The sequence below is a fragment of the Protopterus annectens genome, chromosome 14.part0, assembly GCF_019279795.1.
Source record: "Protopterus annectens isolate FY-2018-M chromosome 14.part0, PAN1.0, whole genome shotgun sequence".
Classification (NCBI taxonomy): domain Eukaryota; kingdom Metazoa; phylum Chordata; order Ceratodontiformes; family Protopteridae; genus Protopterus; species Protopterus annectens.
In genome coordinates, this window is record NC_056748.1 from 27087086 (window position 1) to 27114576 (window position 27491).

Sequence of the window (27491 nt, forward strand, 5' to 3'; positions counted from 1 at the left end):
AGCATATGAATAGAAGGTCATCTGAAGACACCAAGACGTACCTCATCAACTTCCATCTTTGTTGCCTTAGCTGACTGACCCACTGGCTAAGCTAACTGGATGGGTGGGCCAGTTGCCTAAGAGTTAATGGGGAACCAGTGGCCACTGAAAAGGAATCACGACTGACAGTAAGATGTCAAACTGCCATGGGAGACCCTAGTGAGGCACGCCATAAACATATTACAAAAAAAAAAAATGCATATGTCGAAGGGAACAAACAAAGTTAACTAGAATCTGGACTGAAAACTAGAAACTGTTGCCAAGTATAACTTTACAGATGAGTACATAAGCCCTGCATTAAACAGTTATGATAAATAGGAAAATACTACTAGAATAGAGGCAAACAGACTTAGATTAAGCCCACTTGTTGAACAATTACATATCTACGTTTTTCTAATGCACAGCCATTAGGAAAAGAGCAGAATGCTCACCACCTTCTATGGAAATCCTACATTAGTGTCTGTGCATGAAACTGGAGCAGCCAAGGTCATTACCTACAGAAAGGTGTGGTCTGCTAAATGTGTAAAACCAGCATTTAGAACAGCATGATGTGAAGTGAGTCATCAAATAGTTAACTGTAGGGGACGGAAAGTATGACTGTGTAAAGTAAAGTACAATAACAGCAGATCCTCTAAATAAATCACTGCTGCAGTAGCCCAAGCGCTACAGGATGGACCCTGCTAAGGATTGGATATCCAGCCAGCTTCCCAAACTTTAGGGTACCTTCCACATGCCTTTACAACTGTTAGGGCTGGAGGTCGAGACTATATAAAAGCAGATGTATTGGTGGCAAAATCAGAGCAGAAACAAGGGAGGTTATTATGGTCTGATGAAAAGCAGACTATAGAGACAGAGTAAATTGGAGGATGAGTTCCAAGGCTAGCCCTGCTGATATGCACAAGGGGTAAGATGTTGGTCCCCCCATTTATGTACCACATGACTGTGGTGTTGTGTCTCTGATGACAAACAGGGGTCCCAGACTCCAGAGATGGTATACTGATTTGAGAGAATGTAATAATGCCATTGTTTCTTTGATAATTATGTGCTTCTTTCTGTTATGATTCAACAGATCCTGCAACTTCATCACTTTGGAAACAGCTCTCCATTCAAAATTCGATGAATCTGTGGTAACAGATCGGGGGGGGGGGGGGGGGGTCTGAGACTGCAGGATAACCGATTCACCCATCACTGAATTACCCTCTTGATAAAACTCAGCACCAGAATCTTAAAGGAGAACGCTTGCAGGTGTTTGGTCCAAACTGATTTGAGGAACCACTGAATTTTTCTCATATGTAGTCTGGCTAGGAGTGATGACAATTGTAGAGGCTATAAATCCTAATATGTTGATGACCGTTCTTGGCTGTGATGCAAGTCTGACTGGAAAATATCAAACTGCACCTTCTAAAAGTCCAGTTAGTCTTGAGGAAGAAAGACCAGGATGACAGATGCATCTAGGAGACATCAACATCAGAGAAATATATCCTGTAAGACGGAATGAGGGAGGATTTTTCTAGATTTACCTGAAAATCCATGTTCAGAAAGACTGACACAAAGACAAGCTAGAAAAAGTCTGCAAAAATATATCAAGGCTTTAATACCTGCTATAAATTATTACTGGAGCCAGACACTTTGTAAACACTTCTTTTGAAGCTTCTGACAACTCAAATGGTAAAGCAAAACAATGAAAATGTGAATCAGACACAGAAAATCTTAAATCGTTGAATTGGAATGTGATGAAAGGCAATTTTTAAGTCTGGAGTTACTAGGAAATATGATAAAAACCTTAAAAATCGATGCATTTTAACAAAATAAACCTTTCAAATAAATTTAAAGTTTATGGCTTTTAAATAATACAAACCCTGACGAAATTTAGGCACAAAAATAAAACATCGCTGGTAATGACAGAATTCTGTGTTCCTTTTCATTCCATCCCATTTGTAAAGCAAATGTACCTTGAATAACTTAGGGGCATGAGGTAGGAGCTTCAGTGGTTGATGTTAGTCACAAGACAGCTTATGATTTATACAAAAAGCAGTTAAAAACTATGATATTACTAAATGCGTTAACAGTAGTACAGGCAATACTTCTCAAAGGTTGTTCTATGAACATACCAGCTGGCTCAGATTCAGAAGATAAATATAAACCATTTGCTGTACTAACTTATTTTACTTACCAGGAACATTCTGTATGATATTTGCTACCAAGGCACTGAAATGGCATCGGATATCCCTCAAGGTGTCAGAGTCCTTATCATTTTCAGCTTCAAGAAGCTGTCTGGTGAGATCGACATACTCCAACAAAGTGTTATTAAGAGAATGTGTTTCATTATCAAGGCCTCCACTTCCACTTAAAAAAAAAAAAAAAAAAAAAAAAAAAAAGAGAGAGGCATTAAAATTATGACAAAAATAGCTACACATTTCTGTCTTCTACCATCAAGATAAGCTACTGGCACGCCACTGTGCATTTTGTACCCTTCATTTACTACAGAATCACTATAATTCTATTAAAGTAAATATGTCACATTAAAAATATGAAGAAATCTCATGTGAAGTTATAGGTCATTACCATGTGCCATGTCATACAATGGGTGAAATAACACAGATGATTCAGAAAACATTCTGATAAGACAGAAGACAAAACAGAACTTTTAAAATTTGATTTTTCCCCCTGATTTCTACAAGGAGGTTGACCAGGCTACTCAGACATGCAGCTGAGATAAAGAGAGGAAAACAAAAGCAGTGTGGACATTTTTAAGTCAGTTTAAGGATGTCTTTCCAAGAGATACCTTCATGTTACCAAACTGCCAACTGATCTTACTAAAAGACCAGTATGGTCTGTGCCAGTACAGAATCAATCCCTCTAGCATCAAATCCTGGTCATTCCGAAGGAAAGGGAAAATACAAGATTGAGGGCTGATGCTCAGTTCCCCTATCTGTTCGTTAACTCCAAGGTAACATTACATGGGTCACTATAGAAAGCTATATCGACAGACGGCCTTATCTCAATGGACCATGACATATTAAGACAGGATATTACTGATGATGCAAAATATTTTGCAAACACTGATATTTAACATAGATTCCAAACTGTTAAGTAGATCCCAGAGACCAGTCCAAACTGGTTGTGAGACTAATGGAAGAAACAGTACAACTACAGCAAGTGTCCCTTTAGGGACCTAACTTATCTGCAGATTCCAGTATCATCTCTCAAAAGGCCATGGGTGGTGCAGAAGGAAGTTTGGCTATGATTTACGTGAAAGATGAATTGAACAAAAGTAACATTTCCGAGAAGGAAATAAATAGGCAACAAGTATTAAACCAGCTAAAGAATGCTGGAATCAAACTATGCCTGATGAAAAGGCTATGGTTTATAAACAAGGTAAGTTAAAAGGGTAATGAAACTGGAGCAAATACATAGACAGGAGCCAGTGAATGCATTAGATCTCCAAACATATTTGAGCTATACAGTCTCCACAGCATCTATAACTACTCTATACAGTTTGTTCTAAACTATGCAGAGGTTGCATGTGCCCTCATCAAAATGCCTGTTGTCAGTGGAGACAAAGGAGAAAATTTCCAAACAATGAGGGAAAAAATAATAATGCTGTAATACAGAGTACTTGTGGAAAGCAACAAAAGGCCACGTGAACCTTAAACAATAGTTGAGTAAAACTTCATGCCTAGTATAATCCCCGTAGATAGCTCTCTTACAGATGGTATACCGACGGACAGCATCAGTGATGTCCTACATCAGAAGCTTGACTCAGGCTCAACACATTTATTTTTGTTGACCAGGATAGTCTGTCTAGGGAAGAAAAGCTCCTTGTCAGTGGAAGCACTGAAGAATAGCTCAAAACAATGAGAAAAAAAGTACACACAGCAATATTCTTATCGGTTCATAGTTCATTACTAGGCTAATAACTCCGGGGGACCTTTTTAAGCCTAGCCACGTTTCCTAAAAGTAAGAATAAAACCGTGTACCTTATATCTGTAAGTTAAGTACCTTATATCTGTAAGGTAAGCACCTTAACCACTAAGCCAACCCCCAACACAGAATTCTAAGGAAAACATTACAAGAAAAACAGAAAACATACAACAGTGGTTACTACACTGTACACTAGTAAAATACTGAAAGATATATAGAAAAAACGCTTCCAATGTGAAAATCTATTATTATTTTTTATTTATTTATTTGCTTTTGTTAACCAGGAAAGTCCACTGGGCTGATGTGAGCCCATTTTCAGTGGAGGCCCGGGGAAAAAAGCTCCAAAAACAATGTACGTACATAAAGAATTTAAGAGTCAGAAGAAACACAGTAACATATACAATGTATGGCTATATTTTATGGAAGACTTGGATGCTTGGCAAAGTATTCAATATAACAGACAAACTATGATAATTTGCGCTTACACAATTTTTTACACGCCATGTGAGGCAGGATGAGGCACACTGTGCTGTAATTAAGGGCGAGTACTCAATAGGGAGAGTGAATAAGAGTGTGGGTATCTGAGAGATGAGTCAGGTTAGTAATCAGGTGACTGAGGAATTGGGGATGGTGCAAGGGCATAGCCACTGAGAGGAGAGATGTTGGTGAAGTGATTTTTTTTGAATGATGGGGCATTATTTATAGTTCGGAGAAAAGGTGGAAGGGCATTCCAAAGTTTAGCTACAGTGAAAGAGTAAAGGTATTGGCCTGCAGGGAGTTTAGGTCTCTTAACTTGGATAAGTGATTGATTTTCAGATCTTGGAGGTCGGTTTGGTTGATAAAGAGTCAGAAGTGAAGCAAAGGCTGGACACTTGGAAGAATTATAGAAGAATTTGTGCGCTGTAGATAGTTGTCTGTATGTGAGGTGTTGTGGGAGTTCTAGCCAGTTCCGGGATCGTAACGAGTGACAGTGATGGGAAGAATGTTTTGCTCTTGTCACAAATTTAGCAATTTTGTCATAGCAGCTGTCCATTTTAGTTTTTAATGACCACTGGATGTTTGTTAGAATGGGGGCACCATAGAGGAGGAAAGGTAGGAGAAAAGTTTGGGCAAGTGTTTTACTAGCAGAGTAGTTTAAAAAGTGTTTATGTCGGTAGAGGGTACCAAGTTTTTGGTGTGTTTTTTTATGGTGTTGTGGATGTGTTGGTCAAAGGTTAAGTTGTCATCTAAGATTACACCAAGTAACTTGGTATTGGAAACCACCTCTAAGGCAGTCTTGTTGGAGGAAAAAATGATGAATTCAGATTTATTAATAGAGGTACTTTTTTTGGGAGTAAAGAGCAAGAGTTTGGTTTTATTTGGGTTGAGGGCAAGGTGATTATTTGTCATCCAGGTTCCGGTAATGGAGAAAGCATTCTGGGTGATGGTCAGAAGTTGGTATTCAGAGTTACCAGAGCAGATAATAGTAGAATCGTCTGCGTATTGAACTACAGATGCATGAGTGAGAGCGGAGTGAAAGTCATTACTGAACAGGAGGGGACCTAAGATGGATCCTTGGGGAACTCCGATGGAAGTAAAGAGAAAAAGAGGAGGAGGAGTGTAACCATTTGGTGGACTGTTGTCTGTTTTTGAGGTAACTGGTAAACCAGTTAAGGATGGGAGTGGACAAGCCTAGGTGTGAGAGCTTGGAAAGGAGAAGAGGATGGGAGATGGTGTCGAAAGCCTTAGAGAGATCAAGACAGAGTGCAGAGACAAGTTTACCGTCATTGCGATTGTGGTTAACAGTGTCTAGGAAGGATAGGAGAGCAGTTGTACTACTATGGCCAGGGCGAAAGCCATGCTGATTTGTGGAAAGTAGTTGGTTTTGGGATACGTAATCCATTAGTTGAATTTGAATACATTTGCCCATTATTTTAGAAATAGGAAATAGAATGGCTATAGGGCAGAAATTTGAGATGTCTGAATTATTACCGCCTTTGTGTAAGGATATGATGCAAGCTTTCTTCCAAATGGATGGTGCATAGGATTCTTGGATAGATCTATTTATGAGAATGCTTATGGGGTAGCTGATGGATTTGGCTGACATCTGAAGGTATTCTGGGGTAAGCTGTCTGGGGCAGTGCTACCAGATTTGAGTTTTAGCAAGAGTTTAGTAATAGTGGAAGTGGGAATATGACAGAGAGAGAGAGTCTGGGGAGAAGGGTTTTTTGGGGTATGGTGTGTTGCAATGGGGTTGCTGCTGAGCAGCTTTAGGAAAGGTGGAGGCAAGTTTGGATATAGTGTCTATAAAGTAGGAGTTGAAAAGGGTAGCTAATTCAGCAGTGGTTTTGTCAGGGTTTGGGCAAGGATTGTTTTTGGTGCCAGGGTTTAACAGAGTGGAGACTAAATTCCAGAACTGTTTTAGGTTATAGTTGTAATTGTTTTGGAGATGGAGGTAGTACTGTTCTTTATCTTTAATAACTAGACGCTTTACTTGATTGCGAAGTTGTTTGAAAAGCTATGGGGTTTTTACTATTATGCCATTTTTACATACTCGGTCTCTGGTATTCATAATTTTTTTGTTTCTCTAGAAAGCCAGATTACGTGATTTGCTTTTATTCTCTTATTCCAGTGGGGGGTCATAAAAGTTGAGTTGAAAAATCCAACTGCTTCATCTAGAGGCAAATACTTTAGAATGCTCCAATCAATTTTACTTAATGTTTCGTTGAAGCTTGTATGGTTGAAGTTAGCAGTGTAGAGGTTCACAAATCATATTTATAGCAGAATTACTGAATTGAAAGAGCACATCAGTTGACTACCCTTACTATGAATCGAGAGGCTTAAAGATGGTATCATTGCTCAAGGCCTGGTAAATGTAAAAATATGCAACTGTATAGGCATGGATCAAACTACACAAGATGATCAATAAGACTAAATAACAGAGTAAAACAGAGATCACATATTATGAAAACTACCTGTGCAAGAACCGTCTTATTTGCACTGACATACAGCACCACACTCCAAACAGAGGTTAAAATGCCCTTGTCTGCTTACAAAAGGATTGGACCACCCTAGTAGCTACGTTTTCCAGAGTCCATCACAGTCAATATAATTTCTAATAAGTGCACCGATTGCATACCTCTCCTTACTGCTACTACTATAGAATTTACTATTATAACCCTTCTTATATTTTTAGTTTTTAAACACCTTTATTAAATTCTCAAAACATAGGCAGACGTGCGTTAACGGAAAAGAAAACAAAACATACCATTTTTCATATTCATGCAATATACATTACAAATATACACCAGACTACAAAGCCAGCAAAAAAGATGCCACCAATCTTGTATTAAATAGTTTATTCACACTGAACAACACTCTGGTGCCTTGGCACATCCTTCCTGGAGTTACAAAATATGCTACACCATGCACATATATATATATATATATATATATATATATATACACACACACACACACACACACACACACACATATTCACTTAAATACAATTAAACAATCTAATTAGTCAACCATCAACTAAAATAATCATATACACATTTTAAAGAAACAGTCTCCAGTTACATTCACTATTTAGACCTGCTGGAGACAGCGTAGTAAATTTTAAAATAGAGTTTCTTTGTACAATAATTTCTTTTTCATTAACTGTTGTGATTATTTTGCTGCTTGTGTATCTCTGCTACCTTTAAACTACAACAAAAAGAAAAAAAAAAACAAAAAAAATCTTGCTTTTTTCCCCACTTTCTGAAAGTTAAGAAAGTTCAGTTACAGATTTGCTGTTCTGAACTGTTTGGAAGTTTCTAGAAGGCCAGTGCTTGCTTGGGCTAAAGGGAAGTCTCTGTGTTCACCAGTGGGAGTGGTTAACACAGAACAGCCTGCCTGTCCCTGGAGGAGTGGTTACTACCTAGAAGCTGTAGCTTTATTGGCCATTTTGGGTCAGTTCTAAACTCCTTAATCTCTCTCTCTCAAAACCAGGCTGCCTCGTGGTTTTGGTGTCTTTTCAGGCTTGCTAGTTGTTGCTGAAGCACCTACCAAGGGGAGAAAACGCTGAGAGAAGAAAAGGAGCCACTTTTGTGATTTTAAGTATTTTCTTCTGACTTTTTGTTAAGTTTTACTACTTTGCCGCCTACTTTTTGGCATTTTCCGGCTTGCTAAAGTTTATATCTGTAACAGTAACAGTACTTGGAACATATCTAGAGCCTGTTTACTGCATTTCCTGTGTTGCACTTAATTTAAAATCGTTTTTTTCTAAAAAACTGCATTTTACCTGATTTTGGCCTAACACTCAAGTGTGGGGTCATTTATTGCACTGTTGTGATTATTTTGCTGCTTGTGTATCTCTGCTACCTTTAAACTACAACAAAAAGAAAAAAAAAAAAAAAATCTTGCTTTTTTCCCACTTTCTGAAAGTTAAGAAAGTTCAGTTACAGATTTGCTGTTCTGAACTGTTTGGAAGTTTCTAGAAGGCCAGTGCTTGCTTGGGCTAAAGGGAAATCTCTGTGTTCACCAGTGGGAGTGGTTAACACTGAACAGCCTGCCTGTCCCTGGAGGAGTGGTTACTACCTAGAAGCTGTAGTTTTATTGGCCATTTTGGGTCAATTCTAAACTCCTTGATCTCTCTTTCTTAAAACCCTACAACTCTCTTCTTGCGCGGTTTTGCGCACTGAGCAGCGTCGCCTAAACAGGTTTAAACTATTCCAGGCTCCACAAAGTCTGCTCTTCACTTTTTCCCTTAGAACTGTTCAAACTCTCAAAGTAATCACTCTATTCTCTTTCTAAAGCCCTGCACTTGCTCAGCTCTTATAAGGAAACACTAACTAACTAAAGCACTACACCCCTCCTTGACTTCTCATAAGTATTAGACTCCTGATTGGTCCTTCCTGATCAAGTGAAAAATCAGTTCCCTTCCCTAATCTGATCAGTAAAAAAACAGTTCCCTATACTAATCTGGTATGGCCAAGGGTCAGTTTCAAGGTTACTCTCCAGTCCAGCTGGTGAATCTGGGAATTTTGAGGCAATGTTACAATTGCCTTATGTACACAGACAACCCTCTCCTCCTTCCAACAAACTCTAATACATGTGAGAGATGCAGTTACACAGCCAAACTGGAGGCAAAGCTCTCTCAACCCAAGACTGGCACAGTCGGTCAGGAGGAAAAGGTAACCACCCACACCACAAATCCAGTCTCACACAGACCTATTGCATCTGCATACCCAACACATAAACACACAAAAACATACTCGGAGGCTCTAAATAAAAATCTGCCTAAACAGCAAAGACCTCCTAAGCAGATATCCAAGCAACAGCCACCCCTCAACAATACCCACAAATCACATATCTCACAAAATCAGTGTGCCTCACAGTCACAGCCCTTAAGGCCAAACAACACACCAAATACACTTGTTATAGGGGACTCTATTGTCCGGCACACTGACGTCCTGCTCACCAGACTGAACAAGGAGAAGGTCACTGTAAACTGCCTGTCGGGTGCCAGGATCCGCCACATAATGCAAGCACTCAGGTCACTCCAAAGCAAGTACAAGTATGACTCCGTCATTGTCCATGCTGGTGTGAATGACCTGAGACGTACCTCCCTGGACTACATGAAAAGAGACACAGAGGAGCTCTCTGACCATGTAGCCCAGGCTGGTATGACCCTGACCTTGAGTAGCATCTTGCCCTCACCAAGAATGATGCCACAGTATAAAGACAAAATGATCAGTTTCAACAATTGGCTAAAGTATTGGTGTCATTCAAAGGGGATCCCAGTGTCTGTCAGCCTGGGATGACATGCTCGAAAAGCCACGTTGCTTCGCTAGGAACGGCTTGCACCTGTCACCCTTAGGCTTTCATATACTGGCCAAGGCTCTTGCTACCCCCATAGTGCCTTTTTTAGGCAAGGCTCAAAAGACAAACCCACCTTCATAGACAACCCAAAGATAAAAAAACTAAAGGTGATGCTACTCAATGCCAGAAGTCTAAACCTCAAGATGCATGCACTCGAGACTCTCCTTAGTATGGAGAAAATCGATGTCTGTGCAGTAATAGAAACCTGGTTCAAGGCTCCTGAGAGCACCCCAGTACTACCAGGTTATAACTCATACCATGCGTTTCAGCCCCAAAACTCGGACTGAAGCACAAAAGGAGGGGGAGTATCTATATTCACCAAAGATACCTACACCTCCAGGTTAGTGGCACTGCACGAAGCATCGGAAACCATCCATGTGCAACTAACAGCGGGCAAAACTGCCTTTCAGTTTGTAGCCTGGTACAGAACACCCTCCCTATTACAGGAACCCCACTTGGCATTCCTGAGAACACTGGAGAATATGAAGGTCTCTCCAAACACTATGTTATTGGGTGACTTCAACTACCCAAACACTGACTGGGAAAACTACTCAAGCCCAAACACCCTCGCCCAACGGTTCCTTGAATTTATAAACTAACGCAATGGAACAAGTGGTCACCACTCCCACAAGAGGGAACAACATATTGGACCTGGTCATCACCAACATGGGGACTCTATGTTCCACACCAGAGGTAAACCCCTCATTGGTAAGATCAGACCATAAACAAATTTTCCTGGACATCCATATCCTGTCCTCACCTGCAGCCAAGGAAATCACTGTAAAGAATTTCTCAAAAGCCAACTTTGCACTTCTCAAGACTGAGGTGGAATCCTTCAAAGCCCCTGGGCCAGAGGATAATACAGCCCAATCCCAGAATTCTTTACAAATGCATTCTATGAGCACCTGCAGGAATGCATGGATTGTGCTATCCCAAGTAAAACCAAGACTCACTCCTCCAAAAACAGGAAACCGGTCTGATGGACCCCGGCCACAAATAAGCTATACAACAGGAGGAGGAAGCTACTACATGACAGAGCAAAATCCCAAAAAGGGAAGGCATCTCTGATCAGTATTAGCAAGAAGCTTCGATCCCTCATAAAATCATCAAAGGCCAGTTTCGAAATAAAAATTGCCCTAGACACTAAAGACAATCACAAGGCCTTCTTTAGTTATGTCAGAAACATGGGGGGAAACTCCCAGATATGCTCTGAATTGTTGCACAACGGTACAAAATATACCGAACCTACAGACATAGCCAACATCCTGACAGACAGATTCAGCGCAAACTTCCCCCCCCCCCTTCCCCTCCAAAGGAGCAAATGCCTATCCCAACTGAATGTAACCTCCCTGACATCACAGATGCACAGGTGAAAGCTGCCCTCTCCAAAGCAAAAAACACAGCATCTATGGGACCAGACGGTGTCCCAGGCTGCGTCTTACATGAGCTCCAAGAAGAACTGAACCCTCACATTAAGTCACTGTTCAAACTTAGCCTTACTACAGAATATGTACCCAAAGAATGGCGTACAGCTACAGTGGTCCCACTCCACAAAGGTGGTGCCACAACAGACCCCGGAAACTATCACCCCATAAGCCTGACTAGTCTGGTCTGTAAAGCTATGGAGCGTATTATCATGGAACTCATAAACAAAGACATTGGGAGCCTCCAGACACTGGACCCTACCCAATTCGGCTTTAAGGGCAGATCTTGCCTCTTAAACCTAGTTGATTTCTTTGAAACAGTTACCAAAGCCATAGATGAGGGCAAGGTAGTCCACACAGCCTACCTGGACCTCGCAAAAGCCTTCGACACAATACCCCACTCGGGCATCATAAATAAGCTTACTAGCTTAAATATCAACCCCTATATCACAAGATGGGTCGCAAACTGGCTCAGAGATAGAACCCACATGGTCAGAATCGCAGGTGCCATGTCCGAATCCAAACCAATTACAAGTGGCGTCGCACAGGGCTCAGTTCTGGGACCTCTCTTGTTCGGTATATACTTCTCTGAGGTTCAGGCTAACATGGGGGGATTATGGCTGACAAAGTTCAGAGATAACTGCAAACTGGGGGCCATAATCGAATCTCCAGCTGACACAAGCATCCTCCAAAAGGGTCTCACAGAGACGGATGCTTGATGCCAGAGCCACGGCCTCAAGCTAAATGCTAAAAAGTGCATAGTCATCCCCTTTGGGAAAAACAAGGTGCCCACAAATTACCACATAGGTGGTAATCCATTAAGTACGGAAGAAGTAATTAGAGATTTGGGGACCAACGTAGATAGTAATCTCTCCTTTGATAATCACGTTGCCAAAGTGGTTAGAAAGACCTTCTATATAGCCCACCTTATCACGAAAGGGTTCGCATCTAGATCAAGAGAGGTCATTGTGCCCCTCTACTCGTCACTCATCAGGCCCATAATTGAATACAATGCCCCTTTTGGGATGTACCTTACCCGACACCTGCAGCAACTGGAGAGACCCCAAAAGTACCTCACCAAGAGGATCATGGGCTACAAACAGATGTCCTATGCAGCTCGACTAAAGAAACTCCAGCTCTACTCAGTTGCTTACCGCCTACTCAGGGGCGATCTATGCCTGACGTACAAAGCCATGTCAAACCCAGAATTAATGGACATGCTCCACCTCACAAAATCCAAGTCCCTTAGAGCTACACACTCCAGGGACCTAAACCTCAGCACAAAAATAAATAGGACATGCTGGAGGGACAGATTCATTTCCCAGAGGCTCCCCTCACTCTGGAATAGAATCTCAATTCATGTTAGACATAGCCCCTCGCTGACCCTCTTCAAGCGAAATTTGGACGCGTGGATGGGAAATCGCAAATTCACCCCTGGGATCTCTCCTGTGTCCCTGCTAGACAGAGGCACAGTAAACTAATCTTAAATGGGTACCTTCTGTGACCTACTTTACAGAGGCACAGTAGGCTAATCTAATAGGGAGGCGGAAGCCAAATACACTCTGGCTAGGCTTATAAATGCCCTAGGGCAGATAGCCTAGTATCTACCTATGAACACTTCATCTGTTTCTGAAATATGTTCCAAAACACAAGCTTTTAACAGTGAAAAGTCACTACTACTACAAATAAAAAAAAATGTAAAGCTATAGGGCTCGTAGCATTATTATTTTTATGTCTCTAATGTGTTCTTGCAACCGTAGCTTGGATATTCTTTTAGTCTCCCCTATATAAAACAAATTACAGGGGCAAGACAGAGCATATACCACTGATTTAGTTATACATGAAAAAGCAGAAGTGTAACAGAATTTTACACCATTTATTTTTTCAAAACATTTGGTAATGTTGGGGCAAACCAAACACTTTCCACAAGGAAAGGTGCCACATTCACCAACCTGTAGGTTTAATTTTTCTCCAGGTGAAACAAATCCATTGTGTACCACCATGTTTTTAATATTTCTACGTCTCTTAAGAGAGATTATTTACAGTTCTACAAAGATTTTTTTACCCCTTCCGTATTAAATAGGGCCAATAATACCTAATGACAAATCATTTTCTCACTTAGAATGTTATATACAGTAACAAAATAAACTTTTCTACACTCCTGCACAGTAGTAAATTCTCTATCTTATTTACTAAAGGCCTATTATGAAGTAAGCTGGTATCTATTTCATGAAGGGCATCTAAAATAGCATTTTCATCATACCCCCTTTGCTTGAAGTTAATACATGTTTTTATTATTTCCTTTTCTAGGCCCATCTCATCATTACATAGCCTGCTAACTCTCAATAATTCATTATAAGGTAGTGCCTTCAAAATATGTGGTGGATGGCAACTACTACTATCCAAAATATTATAATCTCCAATTTCCTTTCTGTGTATATTAGTTACTATATCATTATTCCTAATAGTCAAAGTGACATCTAGATAGTTAACTGCTTTTCCTATCTGTAAGCCATCAGATTTTATCTGAAAACAATTTGCATCTAAATCATTTATAAACTGGGGAGCTATTTCAGCACCCCCTTACATAAAAAAAAATCAAATAATCTGTATATCTACAATATAAAATAACATAACTATTAAAAAAATTCAATCTATACAAAAACTCATCTTCAAAAAGGCCCATGAACAGGTACGGTTCAAACTACAGTTGCAAGAACACATTAAAGACATAAAAAATAATAATGCTATGAGCCCTATAACATTACATTTTTTTTACTTGTCATAGCAGTGACTTTCACTGTTAAAAGCTTGTATTTTGGAACATATTTCAGAAACAGATGAAGTGTTAATGAAAAAGAAATTATTGTACAAAGAAACTCTCTCTCTCTCTCTATATATATATATATATATATATATATACACACATATATATATATATATATATATATATATATATATATACATATACATATATATATATATATATATATACACACACACACACACACACACATATACGTGTATATATATATATATATATATATATATATATATATATATATTTAAAATTGAATACACTATCTCCAGCAGGTCTAAACAGTGAATGTAACTGGAGAGTTTCTCTTTAAAATGTATATATGATTATTTTAATTGATGGTTGACTAATTAGCTGATTGTTTAATTAATTGCACTTAAGTGGGTGTGCGTGTGTGTATGTGTGTGTGTGTGTATATATGCATGTTGTGGCATATTTTGTAACTCCAGGAAGGCTGTGCCGAGGCGCCAGAGTGTTATTCAGTGTGAATAAACTATTTAATACAAGATTGATGGCATCTTTTTTGCTGGTGTTGTAGTCAGGTGCGTTTTAACACTTGCTTGGTGGGTTTTTTTTATACATTATAAATATGTTTTCTTTTCTGTAACAACTATTCTTGAAACATTCCATAGATTGCTCAATTTTCTGCTTTCCCTTAAAACTCACTCCACACCCCTAATTCTTTTATCTCCTTTTCAATACTCCAACTTCAACAACAGTTGGTTTAGATCAGTTTCCACTTTCGAATAATGGCCTTTTTTGGCAGCCAACAGCATTAAACTTAGTAAGGTCCTTACTATGTCTATGCAATTTTAGATCCTTTATCCCAGCTCAAAAGAATCATTTCCTTAGTTAGCCATTTGCTCCCCCAACACTTCTGACACTACTTGGCAGGGAATTTGTAAAACCTGCCAACATGTTATTTTCCCAAAAAGCATGCTTACAGTTCATAGTTTCAGAGATAAACATTAGGCTAAAAAACTAGTATCTTGTGTTTGTAAGGTAAACACCTTAACCATTATACCACATACACACCCTTTACCGCATTCTTTTCCATCACACATCTAGCATTTGCTATGCACTCGAAGAAACATTCTCGGAAGTCTACTTGGGGTATAATAATACAACCACTTCAAAGCAAAAATCCTAAACCCTCTGGACATGGTTGTATACTTGGGAACTGTGCATATGTCCTCCCACTGCTCCTTTGCAAACTGCCTTTCCAGTCTCTCTTCCCAATCTTCTGTTACCTCCGCTGATTCTTACAGTTATATATGCCCTACTAACTACCCCCTTTTTTAACAGCAGCTTCTGTTTAAGATTAGATTACAAACTATACCAGTGCGATCTTTCACTTAGCACTCTCCTATCCCCGTCTCTGTTTATACATTGCTATAAATCCCTGATATGGAAAGAGGTCTCTAACCTGCAGGCCAAATTTCTGCCTGGCCTCACCCCACCCCACTCTATTAACTTCTCTCTCTCTAGTTACTGGCCTCTGATAACTTGGTTTCTTTTGTAGTTTTCTTTAATAAATTCCAGCCATTCTTGCCTATTTTCTGCACTCTTACTTAGTCATCCCTATTGGAAAAATCTCATTTCTTCATTCCCATGTTGCTTAGCTTTTAGAATACTTTCTCCAACTTTATGGATTTAATAATATTCTATACGATTGTTATTCTCTCTCCTTATTTCTTAAACTACAACCTCCCCCATTACATCGCTATCACCAACACACTGGTTTACAATCTTCTGTTTGCATTATATACATTAGCCTTAATTGCATAGACCTAAGGTATCCATTCAAATCAGGTTATCCTAAACCACCTTGTACTATGGGAAAGCCCTACTAATTCCAGTTAACTCTTGCCCTCTTTCCCACCCAAATAAATTATTCCATTGTAATAATTGTGTTCTACAACTTCTCTACTTGATAAAAATATGACTGACCTGCATATAACCTTAAAAGCACTAAAAACATTTTCACTGCATCTTACTATTCATAACAATAAACAAGAGGTTCCACATTCTCAGTTTTTGTATTATCTTTTGTTCAGTCTCTTCCCACGTCCTTGGGTGCAATAACACAATCATTTTTAATCACTGCACCTAAATACTTAATCTTCTCATGCCCTCATAAATATGAGTACTGCTGAAATAATTCATCTGTGGCTATAAAGTACAGTTGTGTACACTTACCATAAATGTAGATGTTAGAGTGCCTTCACTGTTGCAGTCATGACTGTAGGGTTCTCCCCTGCCGGCAGGCAGTCCTCGGTCGGACAGAATCCCAAAGTCTGGGTCCGGCGTCGGCTGTTCAGCAATGCTCCCTGACGTCAGAGCGCCAGGAGTACAAAGCTGACAGCCGACACCATGTTCTCCAGTTTTTCTTGCCCCAGATGTCAGGAGTCCCAAAATGAGGAAGGTCCCATACCCTTTGCAAATACACCTCAGAAGAATGGTGAAAAAAGGAACCACACAAAAGTAAAAATAAGAGGGGACAGGAGGGAGGGAAACCCAGACTGCAACAGTGAAGACACTCGAACATCTACATTTATGGTAAATGTACACAACTGTACTATGTTCATCGTGTTTCACTGTTGCAGTCATGACTGTAGGGTAGAATCCCAAAGCAGAATGAAAAGGGAGGTGGTCATAAAGTAGAAGGGGCGGCTAAAAGGCCCTGCAAGACTGCAGAAGCAAAGCCTGCCCTAGACTTAGAGTAGAGAGGTAGATTGTAGTGCTTTGAAAAAGTATGCACTGAACTCCAAGTTGCAGCTTCCAGAATGTCTTTGGAAGGAACTCCCCTGAGGAAGGCAGCTGAAGTGGCAGCAGCTCTAGTGGAATGAGTCCTTATACTCCCTGGGATTTGCTTTCCATGGTGTGAATAGCAAAATCTGATTCCATGAGCAATCCATTTAGAAATGGTCTGTTTTGAAATGGCTTTACCTTGGGAACTTGACGTATAAGAAACAAACAATTGCTCTGATTTCCTGATGTCCTTGGTTCTGTCCAGGTAAAAACGTAGTTGTCTGTGTACATCCAAGGAATGCAAGATCCTTTCCCCTTTATTTTGAGGAGTGGGGAAAAAAAGTAGGCAAATGAATAGTTTGATTTAAAGCCACTTTGAAAACCACCTTAGGCATGAAAGTAGGATTAGTCCTTAAAGACACCCTGTCTTGATGAAAAATAATATAAGGTTCCACAGCCATAAGAGCTTGCATCTCTGAAACTCTCCTGGCAGAGGTCAGAGCTAACAGGATGGCTGTTTTCCAAGATAAAAACTTGATGTCAGAAGTGGCAGCAGGCTCAAAAGGAGGTAAGGTGAGCTCTTCCAAAACATAGTTGAGATCCCAAGCAGGAATGGGAAGAGATCTAGGGGGTCTTAAGTTCTTGACTCCTCTGACAAACTGTATCATGAGCTGGTGGGAAAAGATTGGAGGGTCTGTATTATAATGAGCAGAAATAGCAGAGGCATGTATCTTAATGGAAGAGTAAGAGAGACCCTTATGTAAGAGGTCTGTCAGGTAAAGTAAAATCAAAGGAATGCTAGGAAGAAGAGGATCAGAATCCTGAGCCTGCATCCAGGAACAAAACCTTTTCCATTTTCCTGCATTAGATTTTCTAGTGCTAGGACATCTGGCTTCTAAAATGACATCCATAACCTGCTTGGGTAGGAGAGAATGAATCAAAGACCCTGGATTAACCAGGCCGCCAGGCTGAGAGTTCTGACATGGGAGTGTAGAACCTGACCCTGGTGTTGGGACAGAAGGTTCGGAGTCTGTGGTAAAACCCAAGGAGGCTCCAGAGAAAGGTTTTTCAGAGTTGGGTACCAAAACTGTCGAGGCCAATTTGGGGCCAACAAGATTATCATCTTGGGCTTGTCCTGTTTGATCTTTAATAATACCCATGGAAGAAGAGGAAGTGGCGGAAAGGCATATCCTGAGAGGTTTCTCCAACTGAATGATAGTGCATCCACTTTCCAAGCTTGTTCGTGGAAAGTCCTGGTGCAAAAAATCTGTAGTTGATTGAGGTGGGATGCAAAGAGGTCTATGTGAGGATATCCCCAGACTGCTATCATCTTGAATATTTCGGTGTCCAGCATCCACTCGTGTGGGTCCGAAAGGTTTCTGCTCAGACTGTCTGCCAGGAAGTTTTGCTTCCCTGGTAGAAACTGAGCTTGAAGGTCCAGATTGCAAGCTAGAGCTGTGTTCCAGAGATCCATGGTTAGTCTGCAAAGGGGGTAGGAATGAGATCCCCCTTGCTTGTTTATGTACCACATAACCGTGGTGTTGTCTGTCCGCATCAGTAGTTGTCCTGGTTGTAGAAGATTTCTGAAGGCCAATAGAGCTTTTTGAACGGCCAACATTTCCTTTAAATTGATATGCAGGTGCTTCTGATCCTTTGTCCAAAGGCCCTGCAGACAGTTGCCCTGAAAATGGGCTCCCCATGCATAATCTGAGGCATCCGTGGTTAGTATCTGAGTGGCAGGAGGCAGACAGAAGGGTTTTCCTTTGTTTAGAGTACATGCCTTGGACCACCAAAGGAATTCCTTTTGAAGACAAGGCAGGACGGAGATCAGAATGTCTAAACTGTGGCAATGCTGAGACCATACACTTTTTAGGTACCACTGTATTTTCCTCATATGTAGTCTTGCATATGGTACGAGAAGGATGCAGGAGGCCATGTAACCCAAAGCCTGCAGGAATCTCCTTGCAGATAGCCGAGTTAAAGTTGCCAAGGTTTTGAAAGTTGAAGCCAGCTGTAACTGTTTTTCGTATGTCAGAAATGCCATCTGGGTTGTTGTGTTTAGAGAAGCGCCCAGAAAAATTATCTGTTGTGAGGGTGTCAAATTTGACTTTTTTATGTTTACAGTGAATCCCAGGAACTTGAGAAGATTCTGAACAAACTGTAGATGCTGGAGTAAGACATCCTTGCTGTCTGCCTGAATAAGACAGTCGTCCAGCTAAGGGTAAATTTGAATTCCCTTGAGTCTGCAATAAGCTACTACTGGAGCCAGGCTTTTAGTGAAGACCCTGGGCGCAGTAGACAATCCAAAGGGCAGCGCAGAGAATTGAAAGTGCCTCGACCCGGCCTTGAACCGGAGGTATTTTCTGCGTTCCTGCCTGATGGGAATGTGTAAATATGCCTCCTTTAAATCCAAAGTTACCATCCATGCATTTTTGGTCAGCATTGGAAGTAGCTGCTGTAGAGTAAGCATCTTGAATTTTGGTGTCTCTAGAAAAGTGTTCAAGACTGACAGATCCAGAACGGGTCTCCATGAATTTTGCTTCCTGGGGACTAGAAAGAGCCTTGAGTAAAAACCTTGTCCCATCTCTGAAAGTGGAACTAGTTCTATGGCCTTCATAGCCAAGAGAGCTTCCACCTGGTTTAAGGCCTCTGTCCATTGATGTTTTGGAAGATCTGGCCATCCGCTTGGCCTTGGAAGGGTATGAAAATGGAATTTGTAACCTCTTGAAACCACATCCAGAACCCACTTGTCTTGGGTTATACGAGTCCAATTTAGGTGAAAAAGAGAAAGTTTTCCTCCGAGAGGGGCTTCCAGGCAAGAAGTTCTTGCAGCCCAACAGAGGGAGTCATTGAGTCTGTTTCCTATGAGCTTGCGACCTGTCCTCTCCTCCCCTAGGGGTGGAAGCAGTCCACTGTCTTGGTCTATAGAGGCTTGTGTTTGAGGCCTTCCTCGGGAGTGTCTGTATTTACCCCTCTGAGGCCTGTCTGAATTGGGAAAGGACCAATTTTTTGTAGGCCAATTCCTACTAAATCTGGGTGGCTGTACTTGTAAGAAATCTTTAACTGTTTGCATGGATTTTGCCTTGTCCTCCATCTTTTTAATCACCTCTTCAGCCTTAGATCCAAACAAAACATTATGCTGAACAGGAGCATCCAATAATTTAGCTTTTACTTGATCTGGCAAATTTTGTTCCTTTAATCATGCATGCCTTCTAATTACTGTGCCAGAGGCAGCAGCCCTACAAGAAGCCTCCAAAGCATCAAATCCACAGTGTAAACCATGCTTCCCAACTTGTTCAGTGGCATGCATTAAGTCATGTAATTCCTTATCTGCACAGGCGGAAATGGAAGTTAGCTTTTGTTTCAAAACAGACAGGAGAAATTGCTGGTATTTCAGCATATGAAACTGACAGTTTAAAGCTCTAATAGATAAAGTAGCAGAAGTGTACACTTTTTTGCCCCATCTTTCTAAAGATCTGGAATCCTTCTCAGTGGGAATGGGATTTTTAGCAGAAGCGGCCTTAACTCCCTTAGGACCCTGAGAAATGGTTTCAGGGTCAGCAGTAGGGTTCTTGTATAAAAACTGGTGGGAATCAGGAACCCTGTAATATCTGTCAGGCTTAACAGGAGCTGGAGGAAAAGAGTCAGGGGTTAAGTTAGCCTCCGGAAAAGCATCATCCACAATATCCAAAACAGAGGAATAGCCAGGGGTCTATGTTGGGGAAGAAGAAGAAAATCCCTTAGTCTTTTCTTAGATTCCGAATACTCCTGTTCTTCCCAGTGGAAATGTTCCCTCATTTCATGCAAAGTTTCCCCAAAAGAGAAATCCTCAGGGGGAGAGAAGCTGAAGGAATGGATTCCTCAGCATCAGAATCCTCATAAGGAGGGAAAGAATATTCCTGGTCAGAAGAAACTGAAGAAACAGAAGCTTGATCAGAGGAGTCATAATAAACTTCCTGCCTTGGCCTTTTATCTGGAGGGGGATGTGAACCCCTAATCATAGTAAGTAAGTCCTCCGCCATCTTAAGTAACTGTTTCTGTGACTTGGGAGCCGGTTCAGAAGAGGCCCGTGTTGCAGTCTTTGATTTGGAAGGAGTCTTTGCCTTTGCCTTTATTAGAAGCTGAGTAGGCCTGAAAACCCCTTTGGAAGCCGGTACCTGCACAGCGGCTCCGGACCCATCCGAAGGAGCATTGTCCGAAGGTCCTGCAACAGAAATATTCAAAGGCCTAGTTGGCTCCTCGTGGGAGTCCGTTTCGGCCATCGGTTCCAAAATGGCAGACGACAGGGGCTGCAAAAGCGCCTCACTGATGACGGCCGAACCTGAAGCTGGCTCTGCTTGCACGATATCGTCTGATTTGGACCTCGGAGGCCTGTCTTTGTCCTTGCGTCGTTTGTGAACTCCAGTAGCCGGAACCGTATCAGATGACATTTTGTAATTAAAATGCCTACCTAAGTAATGAAATGCAAAATCGTACCTTCGTTTAATTGTACGTTGATTGAATCTAGCACAAAACCGACAACTAGCTACGTCGTGGTCAGGGCCTAAGCAAGGAATACAGTAAGAATGAAAATCCTTATGAGGTATTTATTTCCCACATGAAATACAATTAACTTTTTCTGACATCGGACTGGAGCAAGAAAAAAGTTTCCCCCAACGGGGTACTTAGCTTTGAGTAGGAGAAGAAAGTCTTCGGACTGAAGTTTGTTCAGAAAAAATTGTCAGGAGTCAGCCGACCGGCACTTGCGAACTGCTATCACCGCACGGCAAGAAAGACTGGAGAACATGGCATCAGCTGTCAGCTTTGTACTCCTGGCGCTCTGACGTCAGGGAGCATGGCTGAACAGCCGACGCCGGACCCAGACTTTGGGATTCTGGCCGACCGAGGACTGCCTGCCGGCAGGGGAGAACCCTACAGTCATGACTGCAACAGTGAAACACGATGAACATCCTTTGTTTTATCTTCACTAATTTTATATCCCAAATGAGACCTGAAACCATCTCAGAATATCCCACACCACCAGAATGTCCTTTTCTGGATTTATCAAGTATAAAATCTCTCCAAATAAAACAACTTTTCTTGATTACCATACCAGTTATATCACTTGATTTGTGACTCTCTTACCTTCTTTGCCAATGGCTCTAAATATAAATCAAATAAAGAGGAAGGACACCCATCTGGTTCCTCTCTCCAAACACAACCTGTTGTTGTTGTTGTTTGCCTTTCGGCTTTTCCCGGTTAGGGGTCGCCACAGCGGAACTCCGGTCCGCTAATGATTGGCAGTAGATTTTTACGTGCTGGCTTGCCGGGCCTAACGCACAACCTTCAACAAAGGTACGCCCATTCACGCATGTCGCCACACAGAAGACGCTCCGAAAATCGAATGGGCAACGTCTAGCTGTGAGGCGACAACGCTACCGCAGCACCACCACTGCAGTCTCCAAACACAACCTGTAAGAAGAGGAAAATTCCTACTAAGTGTTGCCTCCAACCCTTCGTATATCCAGCTAACTGACCTTAGTATACTATCAGGGAATGCAAATGCTTCCATTTTCCTACTCATAAAAAAAAAAAAAAAAAAAAGCCAAGATGACTACATATAATGCTCTTTCTGCATCAAGACACATCAACAATATAAAAGTTTTCTACTCACCATAACGTTCCATCTGTGTTGTCCATTTTCATTCTTCCTCAACTGCAGGGTTTGGACCCAAACCTTGGATCCTACTCAGTCATTACTAAAGCTTGAGGAAAGCAAAAAGCTCTCAAGCTTCTCCCTTACCCATAATGCACCAACCCTTAGTAGACCTCCGATCTTGTTTGCTGATTTTACCAGAAGTGGTATCTAACAATATGTACATATATATAAAAATACTTAAAATGTATGTGTCATATAGAGGAAACTATAGCTGGAGCTCAGTCAAGGACAGTGGTGTCCTTACAATGTCTCATTCTTGCAGAAGTTTGTTGAAATAAGGGATGGAGGTTGGTGGGCGGGAAGTTGAAGAATGAAAACTGACAACACAGTTGGAACGTTACGGTGAGCACACAACTTCTTTATCTGATGTTGTCAATTTTCATTCTATCCTCAACTGTTGGAACAGAGTCCTCAGCTACCTAGAAACCCCAGGTGACTTTATGCAAGGATATTCCTGAGCACAGTTGAGCCAAACCCTGCTATGCCCCTTGAGACCAGATCTAATTTGTAATGATTGATAAATGTATGAGGATTCACCCAGGTTGCAGACGCACATACGTCATCCATGGAAGCTCTAGACAGAAAGACTGAAGTTGCTGCCATGGGCCTAGTTGAATGGGCTCTCAGAGGTTTTGGTAAGGTTAGACCCAGTTTGTTTTAGATAAATGAAATGCAATCTGTCAGCCATCTGGCTAGAGTTGCCTCTGCCACTGGCTTTCCAAATTTCAAATCTGCAAAAGAAACAACTGGTCTGTCTTTCCAATTTCTTTTGTCCTCTGTAAATAAAAACGTAATTGTCTGTGAACATCAAGTGCGTGCAACATTTATTCATCTTTATTTGCAAAGTTAGGAAAGAATACTAGCAAATTGATGGACTGACTGATATTGGAGTCTGACACCACTTTGGGAAGGAATTAAGCACTGATTTGTAATGTAACTCTACCCTTATGAAAAATCAAGTAAGGAAGCTTAGATGAGGCTTGAAGTTCTGAAATCCTTCTAGATGAGGTAATGGCAACTAGAAAGAGTTTTCCAAGTCAGAAGCTTAATGTCACATTTAGCTGCTGGTTCAAAGGGGGACTGAATTAAGGCATGGAGTACCAAATTCAGATCCCATGGTGGAATAGGGTCTTTATACGGGGAGTCTCAATAGAAGAGTGCTTCTCAGAAATGTTTTACAAGTTTAGAAGAAGCCACAGAAGAATTCTCAAATCCAATATGAAAATCAGATATTGCTGCTAATTGAACCTCAATGGTATAAGGAAGCAGCACGTTCATTAAAGATCTCACCAAAAATTCAAGGGATGTTGTGTATCGGGGCTGAAAAGGGGTGAATATGTTTTTGTTGTGCCCAGTAAACAAACCTTTTCCATTTACTTGCACACAGCTTTCTTGTTGAAGGTTTATGGGAAGATAAAAAGATATCATGGACAGGAGAAGAGAGCATCAGTTGTCTGGCTATTAATGGAATTGGAAAAACCACACTGTCAGCTTGAGGTTTGAGAAATCCAGGTGAACCATGTCTGTGATATGTGACAGCAGATCTGGAAATGGATACAGAATCCAAGGTTGGTAAAGAAAATAAGGCCACAGGAAGAGGGAACCAAATCTAACAAGGCCAGTAAGGTGCAATGTGAATGACTTTGTTCTTCAACCAGGCAGCTTTCAGCAGGAACTTCGAAATTAGAGTGATTCCTGGGTAAGCATACAGTAGAACGAGGGACCAATCATGAAGTAGAACATCCCTCGGTGACCCCCCCCCCCCCAGGAGGGATTAACGCAAAGTAGCTGCTGCATTTGTTATTTAAGGGATAAGTAAAAAGATCACAGCAAGGCTGGGCCCCATACGTGGAAAATCATTTCTGCCTCTCATGTTGAGGGACCACTCGTGAGGTAGAAGAATGGACCTGCTCAATTTGTCAGCTATCACACTAGATTTCCCCGGAATGTGCATTGCCATGAGAAAGCAGCTGGAAGAAACCGCCCATTGCCATACACTGAGTGCTTCTCAATGCAAGGGTTATGATCTGGTCACTCCTTGTTTGTTGATGTACCAAACTACTGACACATTGTCTGTCTGAATCACAACTATCCATGAAGGGAGAGCATCCTGGAAGACCTGCAACGTTAGAAGCACTCCTCTCATCTCTAGGACACTGATGTCCAGGTTGGCCACTTCGGGGGACCAAGTGCCTTGAACTGTTCTCTCTCTCCAGAAAATGTCTCCCCACCCGCCAAGTCTGGGAAGTGCCCCTGGCCACTATGGCCATGGACAGAGAGAACGAAAAGGTGGCCTTGTAGAAACTGATCTGAATGAATCCACTGCCAGATGTATCTCTTGCATGTCTGAATAAACTTTATTTGTGTTGACATGGACTGGCAAAGAATGGACCGTTGTGTTGCTAGCATCCACTGCAGAATCCTCAAATAAAACCTTGCTAGGGTATAAAAACTATGGCAGCTGACATCGACCTCAAGGCCTGAAGGGTCAACCGGGATGAAACACTTACTGCAAATTACTCTCCCGATTTGGAATCTTACAGTCTGCACGCTTGACAGAGGAAGAGAAGCTGTCACTAATGTAGTGTTGAAAACCGCTCCTATGAATTCCAAAATTTGAGATGGCTGTAGGTGAGACTTGTCGTAATTTACAGTTATCCCCAGATGAAAACAAATCTGAGGTATCTTATCTCTTGCTCTTAACAGATGCCTGATCAGAACGGTAATGAGACAGTTGTCTAGATAAGGAATCACTCAAAATACTTGCAGTCTCAAGTGAGCTAACACCACCGCCATGCATTTGGTAAACACTCTGGGGGCTGTGATGAGGCCAAAGGGCAGTGCGCTCTGAACTGATAGTGATTGGCTGCCAGCCAGAAGCTTAAATACCTTCTGGATTGTCTGTTCACCTTTATGTAATAGTACGCATCATGAAAGACTATCAAGCACATACAGTCATCCTTGCCCAGGATGGGTAAAATGGACTGAACCATGACCATCCCAAACTTTGTATGTCAAACTGACTTGTTCAAGCTGCTGAGACCCAATATAGGCCTGCACTACTCTTTTTTTTTTTTTGCATTAAAAAGAATCAAGTTCCTGTTTCTGTCTAGTCTGAGGGGACCTCTTGGATAACTATTTTCTAGCAACTTTTGTATTTCTAGTGCTGCTTCTTTCTTCTGACTGGGTGGAACATCAGGAATTTTTTGTACAGTTGGAGGTGGAAGGGAAAAGGGAATTATATAAGCTCTGGAAATAATCCTCTGAACCCAAGTATCTTTTATTTCTAACCAGGTTCTCTGGCGTAGGGATAGTCAACCACCGATTGCCTCCACAGAGGGACAATTGGGCCTCCTTTTAGAAGCCCTGGTAGGGTCTATCAGAGAAGCAATCTCTGGACCCCTGATTTTGCAGGCTTCCTCTGCCATGGGGGCATCATCATCCATTTAAGTTCTCCCTCTGCCCCTAGAAGAACTTTCTCCACGTGTGTCCTGGAAAGGACCCTGGGACTTCTTGAACCACATCTTTTGACCACCTCATTGACTCCTAGAAAAGGATGTTTGAGGGGTCAAAAAACACTCCCACTGCAGAGAGGGTCTTTCCATCCTTCTCACACCTAAATAATGTGTCCTTTAATGTCGGGCCAAACAAAGAACTGCCGTCAAAGGGAGCACTGACAAACGAGGACTTGAAGGGCTCCACAAAATCACAAACGCATCCAGGCATGCCTCCTAATGGATAAGCCTGAACCCGCTGCCCTTGAGGCACTTTTGGTTGCATGCAAGAGAAGCCTCATGGATGAATTTCAAATGAATTGGAAGATAGCCAGCTGAGAGGCCACATACAATTTGGGTCTCAGCAGTAACGGTCCTTGAAAGGGATTTTGAAAGTCCCTTGATCAAGTCCCTTTGCATACTAGTAAAATGTGCCAAGTAGTTCAGTGACCTAAGAGCAAAGGTCGCTGAAGCAGACACGCTTCCCAAATCTGTCTAACACCCTAGACTCCCTGTTAGGAGGAAGAACAGAGGAACTTTGTTCAGCAAGTTCCTTCTTGGTGGCCACCACCATGACCATGGCATCCACAGGCACCCCTAACCCCAAATTTCCTTCCCTATAGTGGAGCCAGAATCCTATCTGGCCTCCTACGTACTGGCTCAACTGAGCCAGGCTCCTTTCACTCCCACCAAGAGACAAAATCAATGAGCTTGTTGGCAAGAGGAGTAACCCAGGAGGTAGATGGGCCAGCTTCAACGACCTCCAGAAATACTGACTCCTTCAGTTAAGGGTTGCTAGTGGTCCAACAATCTCTCTGCTTCAGGATCTCAAGGATGTTTCTAAATAAAATGTCTTCTGGAGGTGATCATGGGGGCCCTTCATCTTCGTAGAAGTCTATATCCTCAGTGACTGACACTTGCTGAGAGTCCAAGTGCCTCCTCTTACACTTTCTCTTCCTAAGGACTTCCTCAGTGGGGTGTTCTGGGGAAGTGTCAGAAAAGACTATGAAACCCTGCTGGGTAGTCTGGAGGTCTCCAGCTGGCTGTTCCTGTGGCGTTGAATGATGAGGCTCCAAGCGCACAGAGACATCTGGGAGCTGAATTGGAGATCTCAGGGGGTTGGATCCATCAGTCCTGTTGCAGCCGAGAATAACCTCTTCACAACCTCAAAGGCAGACTGCCCCAGAGAAAGAGAAGACCCCAGCACTGAGAAGGCAGCCTTCTGGTCCACTGTGTTCTCCTGCCCTGAAAGCAATCTCCTTGAATAGGAAGTGTGAGCCAAGCTGTCCCAAAGTCAAAGCCCCAAGGTGCAGAGACGGCTCCAACATCTTCAGAATTGATCCCATCACCTCAGATCCAACAAGGAAGCTTTGTCTCCCCTGGATACGAAGATGTCATAACTGGGGCACTCAGAGTTAGCTTTGGATCTGAAGACAGGGTTATCTTTGGATCCAAGCCAGATGGACCCAGAAGACTTGGATCCGGGGACTGTGAAG

The 27491-nt window shown here is 41.7% G+C and overlaps 1 protein-coding gene across 1 annotated transcript in view; it reads right to left on the reverse strand.

The window, feature by feature from the left end:
• The window catches only part of FRYL (FRY like transcription coactivator), a 3917685-nt gene that overhangs the window by 2028478 nt on the left and 1861716 nt on the right, over window positions 1–27491 (reverse strand). The window contains exon 26 of the mRNA XM_044055727.1: window positions 2213–2385. Coding sequence (XP_043911662.1) covers window positions 2213–2385 — 173 coding nt within the window. The remainder of the gene's footprint in view (window positions 1–2212; window positions 2386–27491) is intronic.